The 13120-nt window shown below is 38.6% G+C and overlaps 2 protein-coding genes and 1 pseudogene across 2 annotated transcripts in view; all 3 read right to left on the reverse strand.

The window, feature by feature from the left end:
• LOC113766406 (ABC transporter G family member 20-like) overlaps window positions 1-1202 on the reverse strand; it is a 2916-nt gene extending 1714 nt beyond the window's left edge. Inside the window, exons 1-3 of the mRNA XM_027310601.1 lie at window positions 1104-1202; window positions 521-953; window positions 5-456 (exon numbers count right to left, since the gene is read on the reverse strand). Coding sequence (XP_027166402.1) covers window positions 5-456; window positions 521-953; window positions 1104-1202 — 984 coding nt within the window. The remainder of the gene's footprint in view (window positions 1-4; window positions 457-520; window positions 954-1103) is intronic.
• A 2189-nt stretch (window positions 1203-3391) lies between these two features.
• On the reverse strand, window positions 3392-4438 carry LOC113766407. Its single transcript, XM_027310602.1, has 2 exons — window positions 4250-4438; window positions 3392-4153 (listed from the first exon to the last, which is right to left on the reverse strand). The coding sequence occupies exons 1-2, from the start codon at window positions 4436-4438 to the stop codon at window positions 3392-3394; spliced, it is 951 nt and encodes a 316-aa protein (XP_027166403.1).
• A 3656-nt stretch (window positions 4439-8094) lies between these two features.
• LOC113766408 lies at window positions 8095-12557 on the reverse strand (annotated as a pseudogene).
• Window positions 12558-13120: the final 563 nt, after the last annotated feature.

A 13120-nucleotide genomic window follows, 5' to 3' on the forward strand; every position in this document is an offset into this window, starting at 1 on the left:
ATACCAATTTATCTCGAGAAATAATGGAACTGAATGCTTGCTTCAAATCCAGACTTTGACTGAATGCTTGCTTCAAATTCAGGCTTTGTTTAGCAGTAGATTGTTTTACTTCTGATCCTATTCCTCTACCCATGTATTGCTGCTGCCATATCTGATTGAACTGGGCCATGCTGTCAATCCCATCCCTAGAATATTCAAGATCGCAGATGAGATCCAAAATTGCATCAGAAGGGTTCTGATCTGCAGGTATTGGTTGTCCAAGGTTCTCCATAAAGAAGGGCAAATTTGATGGAGATCCACTATAGACTACTTGTCCATGAGACAAGAATAACAGCTTGTCCAATAGGCCAAGAATTTGAAAACTTGGCTGGTGTATAGACATGATCAGCATGCTTCCTGTCTGAGCAATGCTCTGTAAAACCTTCACAACCTTGAAAGCACTAGTGGAGTCGAGTCCTGAGGTTGGCTCATCGAGAAATTAAAGAATAGGATCGTTTATGATCTCAATTCCAATAGAGACTCGCCAGCGTCCTCCACCAGCCCCCCCGGTGCTTTTCATCTCCGATGATGGTTTGAACTGCTGTTTGATGGTCTAATTGATCTATCAAATCATGAACTCTTTTTTTCTTCTCGAATTTGGAGAGAATTTGAGGGAGCCTCAATTCAGCAGCAAACGTCAAAGTTTCTTCAACAGTTAGCATTGGAAAAAGGAGGTGATCTTGCATAACATAGGCAGAGATCGCTCTGAGTAAGCTGGAATCCAATTGTTCACCACTCAGGGTGATCATTCCATTCAAGCTTCCCTTGAATATCCGATTAGCCAATGCGTCAATCAGGGTCGACTTCCCTGACCCTGAGGGGCCTAGCACGGCCAAAATTTCACCTCTATGTGCCTCACCAGAGACATCATTAAGCAGAACTTTCATCTCTATCTCCTTAGAAGAAAGGTTGCTCTTATTGGTGCCGGAGAAGATATTAAACCAGTAAAGTTTATGGCTAATTTTGACGCTGTAAGAGAGGTTACCGAAGGAGAGAGTGAGAGGATAAGCCTGATTTTGGATGTTGGGGTTCCTCATTTGGACGACTCAATGAGCCGCAATAACCTCAGCGTTGTCCTCCTCCTCTGAATCACCAGTGCTCACCAAAAGGGGAGTTGGTGATGCAGAGGTGGTGGACGTTGCAGCTAGTTCAATCTCCACCATTGTTCTGCGCTAGCTACTAGTTGGGAATTAGATACTCTTGTTTATAATATGGCATATCGAATCAGTAATTGATTGACTAGAAAGCAGGAATAGAATGAAGCTTTATTTCTTTATTAATTGGTAAAAAATAGAGTAGTTACATTTTTCTTAATTGATACATAATAGAGAGTAGCATTCAAAGTATTATGAACTGTAGTCAAGGATGAGGAAGACGATCTGTTTTTCTAAAGACTCATGTACAGGGAACGGAACGAAGAATTAGATTGAAGAATATACTCTTAGTAAAAAGATGATGAAAATGAATACTCTAAGGTTCCCTATTTCAACTAATGTAAAAGTAGTTATAAATTACTGCAAGACTGGTTAGTCATCATCTTAAACTCTTTTCTCTCCTTTCTCTCTGTAAAACTCCTTTCTCTCCCTTCGCTCTAGAACTCTTCCATCAAAATCTTCTTCATCTCTCCCATGGGAGGAAGACCAAATCTGGTCTTTTCCCATAGGAGGAAGTACTCTTTATAGTTTTTAGTTTCTCTTATTTGAATAAATTTTCTCTTAGGATTACCTAATGAGAGATTTTTTCTTCTAGGATCTCTTAATGAGAGTTTCTTCTCTTCTAAATTGTTCTAGCGAGAGTTTTAATCTCTTATGGGTTTTTTCTTGTGAGAGTTTTTAGATTTTTATCTTTGTGAAATTTGCAATTTTGTAGATCTAGGATTTAGTTTCTCAAATCTGCAATTTCTCTATTATTGTTAGATTTAAATTTCTCTTTAGGCTTGAACTAGTTTTAAATAGATCTGATTTTCAGCAGACATGTACTAATGTATTGGGTTACAGTCATTCATCTGGATAGAAGATATATAGGAGCATTAATTTTATCTTTATTTGTATTTTTTTTAGATCTATTATATCTATTAATTTCAGATCTTTATGTATTTCTGTCATATTTGTTTGATATATTTTCTGCCATTAGTGAAGATTTGTTTGAATGAAATAATTTTTTCTATATAAAAAAAAGTTAGTCATCATCTTAGAAGAGGAAAAATATGTTTATAATTGTCCCCGTCTTAATTTAATATGGTTGACTACTTTGAGTTTAGTTATGCTAGGGGCAATCCTACAAGGTTTGGTCAAAACTGATTAATTTAATTTCGAAAGTTCTCCTCAATGGATTGAGTTTGAATCACGAAACATGACAAAAGTTTCTGCTTTTAGAAGGCATGAAAAGATTTGCAGAAATTCTTGGGATTTCTATCAACGAAGATGTTCTAAAACCTGCATTGTGTTCGACAGATTAACTGTTTGGATGTTTTACGCCTTTTAACTTGTACAAAATGGAGCACAGTATTTCTTTTATCCCTTTATTTTAAGAACCAAAAGGAAAAGAAAATGCTAAACTAATGAAACTATGCTAGGGTATTATACTTTAGCCCCTCTGAATCGACAAATTTTTGCATAACTCTACTTAGTTTCAAAATTTTATATAATGTTTCATATTTTGGACTAAATTGTCAAATGGAAGCAAACCCTCTTCAATAATGGGCCAGTTGAAAATGTAACCATTACTTTTATGTAACAAATATACTCTGGACAATTTCCTTTTTTAGGAAAACAGATTGATGCTTGTTAAGTAAAGTAAAGCTAAGCTTTTGCTCTATTTGAACTAGAAGCGTGCTTTCGCAATAATAACCTCAATTCACGGGGATGCAGAAAGGCATTAGCTATTTGTTTGATTTGCAGATGGTCCGCTCCGTGATCTTAGTCCCAATATAGTTTAATCATCTATTTTACTTGGACACAGGCGAAAATATAAATAGAAAAAGAAAATGGGAAACCAAAGTTCAATTGTTCCCCGAGTATTTTGGGTGTTATTGACATCTTTCTTGGTGAAAATTAGCTCCAAGTTACAGCTGAATTTTTGTAAGCTATGTGTTGTTTTTGACTTTGGCATTTTAATTTTAGGAAAATTCTGTACTAAGTTACATATGACTTAATCCACACAAATAAACTAATGGATGATCCACTTTTTTTGGAAATTTACATGTTTGTATCTATCGTTTGGAAATATTATAATTTAGAATTGCTTTTTATAGGTGAACTCTTTTTTTTTTGAAACGATATTAGTAATATTTTGATCATCAACTGAACTTTACAATTGAAGCAAAGGCCCCTCATTTCTATACAAAAAGTGCTCAACAGCACAGAGGATTGATCCATTCCTCATCATGTAGAATATCTAACGCATAATCACTAACTCTAATACTAATATGATTAACACTTTTAGATATAACACAAAAAGAGCACATGTGAAATAAAGTTTTCAAGCTAAGAATGTCCTCAACTAGAGTATGCAGCTTGATATTTGATGCACTTCCAGAATGGATTTGCTGAAGTAGTTGCTTGTTGCAGCTCTGTATGATGATTTTCCTCCAACCATTGATTGCTAATTTACTCATAGCTATCTTAATAGCCTCAGCTTCGTCCAATTGTGGACAATTGTAGCTTCTTTCATGTATTGCCCAAGCCGCAACAACCACATCTCCTTCAGTCATAGCAGTCACTCCTATGCCAATCTCCTTACTGTTCGATCTTCTGAGTGTAGCAATCTTCACTTTAATCACCTCGGCATTCTCCACTTCTATCCTTTGAGTTTGGTTAGCAGTTGTTTCTTCTGTGATCATCTGTTCTTTGTCTTTGTATGCTTCGCAGAACTCTATCCATTCCTCTTGAGCTTTCAGTATGGTTGTCATTGCATGCCTTTGTTTGTTGTTGAATTCCAACTCATTTCTACTTTTCCATACTTGCCATAAAATGTTAACTGTTAGACCAAGATGTTCTGCACCATCCTGCCTAGATCTGGTGACTACACTTTCATTCCACCAGGCCTTGAAGCATCCTTGTTTTTCCATAGCACTCTCCCACTGTATAGGTGCTATGTGCCATACCTGCTTGGCCTGTCAGTAGGTCAGCAACGCATGTTCCATAGTCTCTACCCCTTCTCCACATGCTTTACAAATGGGATCACCTTTCTTCATCCTATTAAAGATTACTTCATTGACTGGAAGAGCATTGTTGATGCATTTCCACATGAAGGTCTTCAGCTTATGCTTTATGTTTAGTTTCCATAGGCAAGACCACATTTGCTTTGATGTACTATGTATACTTGTACTAGCATCCTCCTGATCTTTCCTTCCCTGGATTTCCTTATCTTTCATGAGTGCCTTATAACCTAAGTTCATTGTGTATGCCCCGTTGAGGTATGTATCCAGAAGTTACTATCCTCCTTTCCTGCTAAGCTGATTGGAATGCTCAGAATCCTTTCTGCATCCACACTATTAAACGTTCTGAGCACTAACACTGTATTCCACCTCTTCTGAGTGATTAGGTCCTGTACTTTCTGCTCCTTACATTCTGGAGGTTTGTGTATGGAGGGCATTCCATCTCTGTTTCCTACTATCCACTTGTCCTCCCAAATGCCTGTACTAAGACCATTCCCAATTTTCCTCCAGGTGCCATCCTCCACATGCTGCTTAACTCCCATCAGACTTTGCCAGATCCATGAGGCATTTTGGGGACACTTGCACTTGAAAATGAAGCCATTAGGGTAGTATTTTGCTTTCAGAACCTTGGACATTAGCAGATTTGGGTTTATAATAATCTCCAAATCTGCTTTCCAAGCAATGCTTTGTTGAAATTGACCAAGTCTTTGAATCCAAGTCCTTCTTGATTCTTGTTCTGAGCCATTCTCTTCCAGGAGCATAGATGCATCTTGTCCTTTCCATTATTGTCTCCCTACCAGTAGTTTGCCATCAGTGTACTGAGTTCCTTGCACAGCTTCAGAGGTAGTTTAAAGCAGTTGGCATTGCTGAAGTCACTGCTTTTAACAAGACCTCCTTACCTGCTTGACTGAGCAATTTCTGCTTCCAACTTTCCAAGTTCTTTTTGATGTTGTCTCTGATGAATCCAAAAATTTGGTCCTTTGTCCTTGTTATCACCATTGGGAGTCCCAAATATTTGCCTTGATTAACCATCTGGATATTTCCCAATCTGCAGCATACTTCCAGTTTTTTGCAATGGTCCATGTTCTTGCTGAAGAAGACAGAAGACTTCCCTAGATTGATCAACTGTCCAGAACTCTTTTCATAAGCCTCCAAGATCCTTCTCAGCTCCTCAGCATGTTTGGTGTCTGCTTTACAAAATATTAAGGAATCATCTGCAAAAAATAATTGTGTTAGTCTTGGTCCATTCCTGCTAATTTTGAGTCCAGTTATCTTCTTCTCCTCTTCAGCTCTTTTCAGCAGACTTGAGAAGCTTTCTGAGCATAGTAGGAAGAGATAGGGTGAAAGAGGATCACCCTGTCTTATTCGTCTTTCTAGTTCTACATACTCCTTAACCTCACCATTTATGTTGAAGGAGTAAGAAACTGATTCAACACATTTCATCATTCAACGCCATTTAGTTCCAGCTAATCCACCTGTTATTAAATCCCATTTTTTGCATTATGGCCCTCAGAAAAATGCCACTCAACTCTATCATAAGGTTTAGGCATATCTAGCTTAACAGCCATGTACCCCTTCTTCCCTTGCCTTTTGTTTTTCATAAAATGCATGTATTCATGGGCTATAATAACATTGTCTAGGATCTGTCTACCAGGAATGAATGCAGACTGGGTTTCACTGATACAGACATTGAGCACACCTTTTAGCCTATTAGCCAATATTTTGGAAATAACTTTATAGAGCACATTACACAAGCTAATAGGTCTATAGTGCTTAAGATTGACAAGATCTCTAATTTTTGGAATGAGGTAAATTAAGGTATGATTCAGGGCTCTGGGCATGGAATTGGAATGAAAGAAACTCTGGGTAGCCTGGACTACATCATATTTGATAATACACCAGAATTTCTGGAAAAAAATGGGGGACATACCATCCATTCTAGGAGCTTTATTAGGTGACATAGAGAAAAGGGCTGTTTTGATCTCTTCTTCATCAACACCTCTAGTCAGTTGATCATTCATGCTAGCCGTAATGGTGGATGGAATACCCCTAAGGATCTCCTCAGCACTACCATTCCAATTACTAGTGAACAGCTGCCTGTAAAAGTCTGCTACTTCCTCACCTAATTCCTACTCATTCTCAGTTCAAGAGCCATCCTCTCTTTGCAGATTTAACATTCTGTTCCTCCTCCTCCTCCCCATGAAAATATTTAGTATTCTTATCCCCCCTCATTTATCCAGTTCAATCTAGCTTTTTGGTGCCAGTACAATTCCTCCTCCTTGTAGGCCTCTTTCAACTGCTCTTTCAGGTCCACTGTCTCCCTTCTATTACTTGCATGAATGCTAGATCTAATCTTCTCCAGCTGACTTTTGATTTGATTGATTTTCTTTTTAGCATTGTGATTGGAGTTATTTCTCCACTTTAATAATTCAATCCTGCAGTTTCTGATTTTACATTTGACCCTGAACATTCTTGATCCCTCAAAGTCTTGTTCCTAGGCATTTCTGATCACATCCTGAATTCCTTCTCGCTTTAGCCATCTCTTGTCAAAATAAAACATTTTTTTCCTCTTCCTAGTCTCTGGATTTGTATCTATCATCAACATGCTGTGGTCAGACACAAAGGTATTAACATGTGTGCATTTGACTTTGTCAAAAACTAAGGACCAATCTATGCTACACAAGCCTCTATCTAGTCTTTCTCTGACTTCCCCTATATCCTCCCAATTGTTACTCCAAGTCCACGGGTTCCCCTCAAAGCCAATATCAACCAGCTAGTTATCATTGACGAAGTTATTGAAGTCTGTGAAGCTCTTCTCTTCCCTCCATCTACCTCCCCACTTCTCCTCATTTGAGAGAATGTCATTGAAATCCCCTGCAATAATCCACTTCTCTCCCCACAGCTTTTTCCTATCCTTTAACACTTTCCATTGATTCTTCATAATCAGATTATCACAACTTGCATAGATACCAATAAACCACCATTGTCTTTGTCTCAAGATCTTCCATGTGAGCTTCTATAGTAAAGGCAGTTTTAAGTATCTCTTTATTTTTACTTCATCTTTCCATAACAGTGCCATGCCCCCGGATCTATTCATTGACTCAACCACACAACTATTCACAAAATTCAACTTCTCCTCCACTCTATCCATGTATTTCTCTCTATTTTTAGTCTCACTCAAGAACAGCATACTTGGGGAGAGGAGGTTGGAAACCTCCCTCAGATGGGGAATTGTCAAGGTGCTCCCAACACCTTGGCAATTCCATACCAGTACCCTCATTGAGGTTTGAGGGCCCAGAGTAGGCTGGTCCCCTCCTCCTCTTTCTCCTGTACATTAAAACAAACCTCAAGACACTTTTTGTTTCTTTTTCCCCCTACCTCTCTGCCTTCAACATCTACCATTTCCTCATCACATAATTGAAACTTCCTTTTGCCTTGTACTCTTGAGTCTTTAGTATTGATGTTGATCTCCTGTAGAGGTGTTCTTCTCTTTGGTAGGGATCTTAGCTGCCTCTTCAATCTCCTACTCTGTCTTATAACAGCTTCTTTCTTTTTATCCTCAACCATAAGGTCCATTAAGGTAACTTCACTTGTATTATCCTTGACTCTCCTTCCCCCTGGTTCTCTTTTCCTTTTACTGTTTCCTTCTCTTTATCCTTCCCAACTGCTTGTCCCTCTTGTTGAGAGGTTTCCTTTATCTCCATACTGGCATTAACCTCCTCCCTACTTGAAACAACTCTTAGTCCCCTTCCCTCTACCTTCTCAGCCTCCATATTCAGCTTGTAAAGAGAGGCTACAATAGTTGTTTCTTTTTCCTGCCTGTTTACCATAGCCTTAGGGGCTGTACTTGGTTGACTAGTATAGTTGTCCCCTATCCTTTGCTTGGTAATCTGCTCCTATATCTCCACAGCATGATGTAGTGAACTCGTTTTATCTGTGGATGGGTCATGGCTGCTTTGACCCGGGTCCTGTTGTCTTTGTTTCAACACTTCAACCCAGGTCCCATTATGTAGCCTCCAGTGATGCTTATCACTGGCCACTCTCTTAACCCGTGGTTCTTTTTGGGGTGAACTCCTTCCATTCCCAGCTCTCATCCAAGTACCATATTGGTTTTCCAAATGCCCTCTATCTATAAGGACCAATCTCTTGCAATTCCTCTCACTGTGCCCTACAACTCCACAATTGTAACAGAAATTTGGACACCTCTCATATTTGAAACTCACCCACTTTGTAGAGCCTTCCATCTTGACAATTGTCCCTCTCAGTAGAGGTTGAGAAATATCAGCTACAACTAGCAGCTTGATATGTCTTCCTTCTTTACTAGCTGTCTGAGGAATGATTACCTCTTTAACTCGATTGACCACAGCTCCAATTTTCCTTCCTACCTCCTTGGACACCCAGTGCACCAGGAGGTTCCATACTTGCACCCAGAGAGGGGCCTCTTTAAAAGCACTTTCGTCCTCTTCAATACCTTCAGACCACCTATTCAAAACTAGGATCTGGCTATCTATAATCGATGGTCCTCCCCCTAAAATCCTTTCCCTTTCTTGCTCCCCATGAATGAAGAACTGAAAGGAGTTGGGGCCTAGTTCTACAACTCTGAGGTCTTTTGGATAACTCCAAGCTGCTGTTACAAAGCTCTTCACTCCAGTATAGTTAGCTATTTTCTCTCCTTTAATTTTCCCAATAAGGCTCAACTGGCATTCTTTCACTCCTAAGTTGATTTTAGCTCTATCCAAGTCAGCCCCTCCTAACTCCTTACTGGAGAGAACTTCCCTAGAATCTCAGCCAAGTCCTCAACCATGAAGTCACCAAGGGATCTTTGGGTATTCCACCAACCAAAACTACCTAGCACTATGTCATGGACTGGAGCTGTAAAAAGAAAAGCAGAAAGTACAGAACAACCAGAGCCTTACAGTGCAAAGGACACAAAGTATGAAGAAAAATGCTGCAAGCGTAAAGCACATATATAAACTAAAGAGCAAGGTAAGTTGGTTCGATACTGTTAAAACTAGTAAATCTAAAGCTTACTCTACCCATCAGAAGCCAAGACACTGGCTAGATCACTCATACGTACTATTCTTCCTTCCGGTCAGCTTCTCAGCCGATGACCCAGCAATATTACCATGTTCGTAGTGGAGATATCTTTGTATGCACCAATACTCGCTAAGCATCAACTATGGGGAAATAGATTTGTTTAGATTTGTGTTTGTTTCAGACATTGAAGTTTAGAAATTTGAGGTTTTGGGATTTGAAGTTTGAAAGTTTGAAAAAGTTGTAACTTTTCGACCCTCCCACCAAAAGGGCGAGAGGCTCTCACTTTAAGAGAGAGAAAGGCTCTCATAAGAGAGAGAAAAAATAATTTTTAGGTGAACTCTTAATCTTATCCAATTTCATAAAATCACAAAAATGGGAAAGCATGGGACTGAATTAGGATCAATATGGGGAAACCTAATTAGATACCACATTGAAATGCACTATAGTACTATCAAAAATAATAAATCACTCTATTATTCTAGCTTATCTCAACCGTTGTGGCTTTTGAACACAAAAGTTGACACAAGCAACTTGATGATCCACAAGATGAAGAGCGAGTCATGTATATGCCAGAGTAAATATGATATCATAATTGTTATCCTAGTGGTAAATTAGGTGTACTCCTAGATAATAGGATAAAGTTCTGTTCTCTCCCATTCTCTCTTCCAATACGATAGCAATATATCAAATATTAAAAAAATTAAAAGAAAAACATATAAAAATGAAACTGCTCGAAATCTTTCCTGATTGACAATCGGATAGTTCCACAAACAATCAACTTTTTAAGTATTGATCCTCTTGATCTTGACCCTGAGTAGATAAACAGTATACCTATAGAATCAAATAAAACAAAACCAAAATGTAATTTAGCTTAAAAACATGCAAAGCAAAGGCAACTCAAATATTTTTCAACCTCTCTATATATAAATTGTGGAGAAGAAACTTTAGATCAAAAGTATAACAAGTATACGAATGAAAGAGACCTTGTGCTATAGAAAGAATTACCTTTAAACAATTTACGGGAATTATTTTCATATGTATGATTGTATTATGAAAACTCTTAAGTCTTACCTATAGTTTTGTTATTTTATTTTCAGTCCATATTCTAATGAACTGTGTGCAATAGTGAAGTTTACATTTGTTTTAGAGCTTTTTTTTATAACTTGAGTCCAAAATCAATGGAGATCAATCCACATGAATCAACAAGGTTCTATCAGGGTCTCAAGATTTCTTTCTTTAAACACATATGATCCAGGTTTTGATTCCCTTTTATCATACGGAGTGCTAGTACTAGACAGCTTTGTTAATTCTAGTACGTATCATGTCATATGTGTTTTGTTAAGGATAACTTCGTCTCGTGATCATTACATTTTTTTCAAATAAAACATTCTTTGAATCTTTAAATACATATTTCATGTACATAATGACAACAATGTTGATATTATATATAGCACAATTGATGAAACAAGACACATTTGAAATTTCCAAAGAATCCAAACATTGTTGTCGTCTTGTCGAAAGAAAGCTTCGTCCATTATTTCAACATTTTAGACCGGTAGGGTAAGAAGCTTGCATGGCAATGCCACAGAGTCCTTCCTTGGCATCAATGTCTCTCTGCATTCTGATGTATCCATTCTCACCCCAACTGCTTCCCCAAGAATTCTTCACTAGCCAATACTTGGTGCCATCAGTACTCGTACCATAACCTACTGCGATGACACCATGGTCCAATTCAGTCCCACAATCGCCTGTAAAAACACCGCTTGAGTAGAACTGGAATGCTGATCCACTAGCATCAATGGCAACTGACACAGGTTAGTTGGCCACAGCCTTCAGAAGTGCAGCCTCACTATCTGCAGGGACATCTTCGTAACCTGTAATCTTTGCAGCATGGTTAGCTTCCTTGTTTGCATTGCAAGTTCCATCAGTTCCTTGATATGGGTAATTTGTTTCGGTTGTAAGGCCTTTGTTCTTGATGATGAACTTGAATGCATCGTCCATGAGTCCTCCACCGCAGCCTTCATCTTCACCAGCAGTGTCACAATCAACAAGCTCTTGCTCAGATAATGAGATCAACTTACCAATTGTGAGTTGGTTGATTCCTTCCATGGCTGCAACAGCTGAAAATGCCCAGCAGCATCCTGGATTTTCAAAAGATTTTATTGCCAATGACTTAGCTTAAAAAATATAGCTCAAAAAAAAAGGAGCAGAATCAATAATAATTAGTAAATTACTAATTATTATTCCCAGATTTGCATTTATATTGTGGCTGGTATGTGAAAGAAAGTTGAATACTCCAGACAGATCAAAGAATTGGGGTATGCCAGTGGAGTCAACTGAATGTGTACTATGCTCTGCAGCTGAAAAGAGCGTTGATCGTCTGTTTTTTATGTGCAAAACTTCATCCAAGATTTGGAAAAAAGCTCAGAGAATGTGTTTGACATTTAGAGGGATCAGTACGCTAGAGGAGGAGCTTCAGTGGGTATTCAAACATTGGACTGGTGAGACTTTCGTGCAGCAGTTCAAAAAGCTTGTTTTTTCTGTGGTGATTTATCATATTTGGAGGGCATGTAGTGCTGCTATATTCAGGTCTGCTTCAGTTTTGGCAGATAGCATCAAGGAAGCTATAGTAGAGGAGATTACGCATGTGGCTCTTGCATGGGGAAAGATCCCAAAGTCTCATGAAAGCTGGAAATTGGCTTTGGAATGGAATATCCCGTTCACAGTGTTTTGTTTGTGTAATGGTCCGACATAGGCTCCTGTGGTAGTTAGTTTAACACGTAAAATGAGATATTCTATCTTGTGTACGAATTTACCTGTCCCATATCAATGAAAGTTACAGTTTTGGCTAAAAAAATTCGTAAATTACTAAGATAATAAATTTATCAGACTTACCGCATTGGCCTTGATCCTTGACTCCTGTAACAGCTCCTTTCTTTCTCCGGTCCATACTTGCTGGAATTGCACTGACATTTTCATACATAAATGATTTTGATTCGCACACTTTCCATGGTTTGTATTTATTTCGAGCTGCCCTGAATTCTTCATTTGTCAAATCTGCAAATTGGTTGATGTCTAACTTGTAAGGTCGATTTCCAGCTTTGTTGAAAGACGCTATGAAATTCACATTTTCCTTGAATATCTTATATCTATCCGCCTTCTCTGCGTCATCCTTGTATACGCGTCCATGCTGAGCCATCCATTGCTCGTGTTTTTCAGTCATTGAGGCTTCATTCAAGCTGCGCGATGTGGCTTGAGAAGCCATCATTGCCAGCATTAAGAATGCAGTCAGACTAAGCTTCCAGCTAAATCTCAAAGCCATTGTTTACATGGTTCGCCATATCGGCCGATACCGATACGTATCGGCCGAGTCATAATTGGAACAGAAGGGATCGATACGATACCGATCCCCGAATCGCGGATATCACCATATCCGCGGTGACTCGCTCTGACTCGGCCGATATTGACCGATTCGAATTCGTGATGCATGATATCGGCCGATATATCCGAGTCAACTCGGAGTCGACTCCAATATTTTTTTAAATTGTGTCTTTTTTAGTATTTTCTAATTTTAGTAATTTTTTCAAAATTTTTGGAAACTTTAATGTGTTATAATGTTCGTGTCACCCGATATTCAACCGATATGCCGCGACGGATGTGGAACAACTGAGACCACGACGCGACCGCGACCTGCGATGGCAAACCATGATTGTTTATGGACTGAAAATATCTAAATTATGTGAATGAGAAGTGGCGCTGCATCCCATCGTGAAAAATAGGTATTTATAGACATTTCATTTTATATGGTTTCACTATGGTTTTCTTTTAACTTTGAACTATTTGGACAGAAAATGAACTCCCGAGAGACGCCGGCAAGTTATGCAT

This window comes from Coffea eugenioides, chromosome 3 (genome assembly GCF_003713205.1).
Source record: "Coffea eugenioides isolate CCC68of chromosome 3, Ceug_1.0, whole genome shotgun sequence".
Classification (NCBI taxonomy): domain Eukaryota; kingdom Viridiplantae; phylum Streptophyta; class Magnoliopsida; order Gentianales; family Rubiaceae; genus Coffea; species Coffea eugenioides.